A 1,434-nucleotide genomic window follows, 5' to 3' on the forward strand; every position below is an offset into this window, starting at 1 on the left:
GGGCATTCCACTTAAGCGAGGCCCTGGTATTGTGCATGCTGATTCACTGAAATAGCTTTTACTGGGACACTTGATGGAATTGAGCCATGGTTAAGGTTATCAAATTCAGCTTTTCTTTTCCTACTATGACAATTCAAAATGTCTGTTGGGAAAAAGATCCATCGCATAGGGTGCCACCCCGGGACCCCCCACTAGACCGGCGCCTGGGTGTCATGTGCAGCTACTAACACATGCCTGTGTGCAATAATTTGTAATAGCATGTACTATTTAAATAATCTGAGTGATATGGGATGTTCAGGTGCCAGATTGGGTCATTGCAGTCCATCAGGAAGGGTCTCCTCGGGACTCTCAACTTGCAGACTGAGCCACAGTTGCCTGCTGGTGGGCTGGATGGTGTCAGAGAGCAATGGAGGAACACCTTCAGCACGGTTGCTCACAAAGCCAAGGATACTGAAGGTAAGGGAAAACTAAAATTCAAAGAAACTACTGTAGATCCCATTTTTTTCAAGCCTGTTATTAATCCTTAGTGGCCTTTTCAAATCCAAACGCAGCCAAACTTGTCTTTTCTCCATGTCCTTTAAGTTCCAGCCTCCTCTGTCCACTCTGTGTCACCTGACGGCGCAAACAGTACAAGCCTTAAGTGCTGTTCCATGGCCTCTGAGGTCTTCATGAAAGGTATGCCACAATGTGTGTGTATGCACGAGTGTATGCATGCACATCAACATGAAGAGATATAGTAATGCATGTACTCTAATAATTCTTGTGTTTACCAGACTTGGGATGGGACAACTGGGTGATCCATCCTGCCAGCCTTACCATCATTCAATGTGCACTGTGCAACCATGAAGTTAACACTGAGCAATGTCCATCAGCCCACACCGATGTCCAGGATGCCGACTCACAGGTATAATTCTCTAACATTTTAATATTGAAATAATTGTCTGCAAACCCCAATTACCTTATGTTGTACTGATATACATTTACATACATAGATACTTTAATATTAGTTCCCTCCCTCTCTTACAACTCAAGTGCAGTATTTGAGTCTATGTACTCATTTACATTCCACTGTGCCTGAATTTCAGTATCTTCAGTGTCTTGGCGCTACAACAGCACATAGTTTACCTTGTGTTCAGGAGGTGAACCAGCTGCCAATAGATAAGCCTGTTTTGTCCTTCTGGCAACACAAATTTAGCAAATACAAGCTAAGACACTCTCTAAAGTTGGTAAATCAGAAATGATTGCAGTGTGACTGCATATTTGGTTATGGAAACCGAATATGGCATAACATTTTAAAACATTTTGGGTCCGGCCTCTTTCATAATACGCATTTTAAAAGACCACTTTTGGAATTTTGTTTGAATTCTTTCTTAAAGTGCCCATATTATAAAAAAACAAACACTTTTTCTGGGATTTGAGGTGTTATTTTGTGTC

The 1,434-nt window shown here is 41.9% G+C and overlaps 1 protein-coding gene across 1 annotated transcript in view; it reads left to right on the forward strand.

Annotated features, from left to right (window-relative positions):
- Positions 1 to 1,434, forward strand: part of gsdf (gonadal somatic cell derived factor) — a 3,579-nt gene that overhangs the window by 757 nt on the left and 1,388 nt on the right. Inside the window, exons 2-4 of the mRNA XM_032539228.1 lie at positions 299 to 456; positions 583 to 675; positions 774 to 904. Of these exons, the coding sequence (XP_032395119.1) occupies positions 299 to 456; positions 583 to 675; positions 774 to 904 (382 nt within the window). The remainder of the gene's footprint in view (positions 1 to 298; positions 457 to 582; positions 676 to 773; positions 905 to 1,434) is intronic.

This window comes from Etheostoma spectabile, chromosome 16, assembly GCF_008692095.1.
Source record: "Etheostoma spectabile isolate EspeVRDwgs_2016 chromosome 16, UIUC_Espe_1.0, whole genome shotgun sequence".
NCBI classification, from domain to species: Eukaryota; Metazoa; Chordata; class Actinopteri; order Perciformes; family Percidae; genus Etheostoma; species Etheostoma spectabile.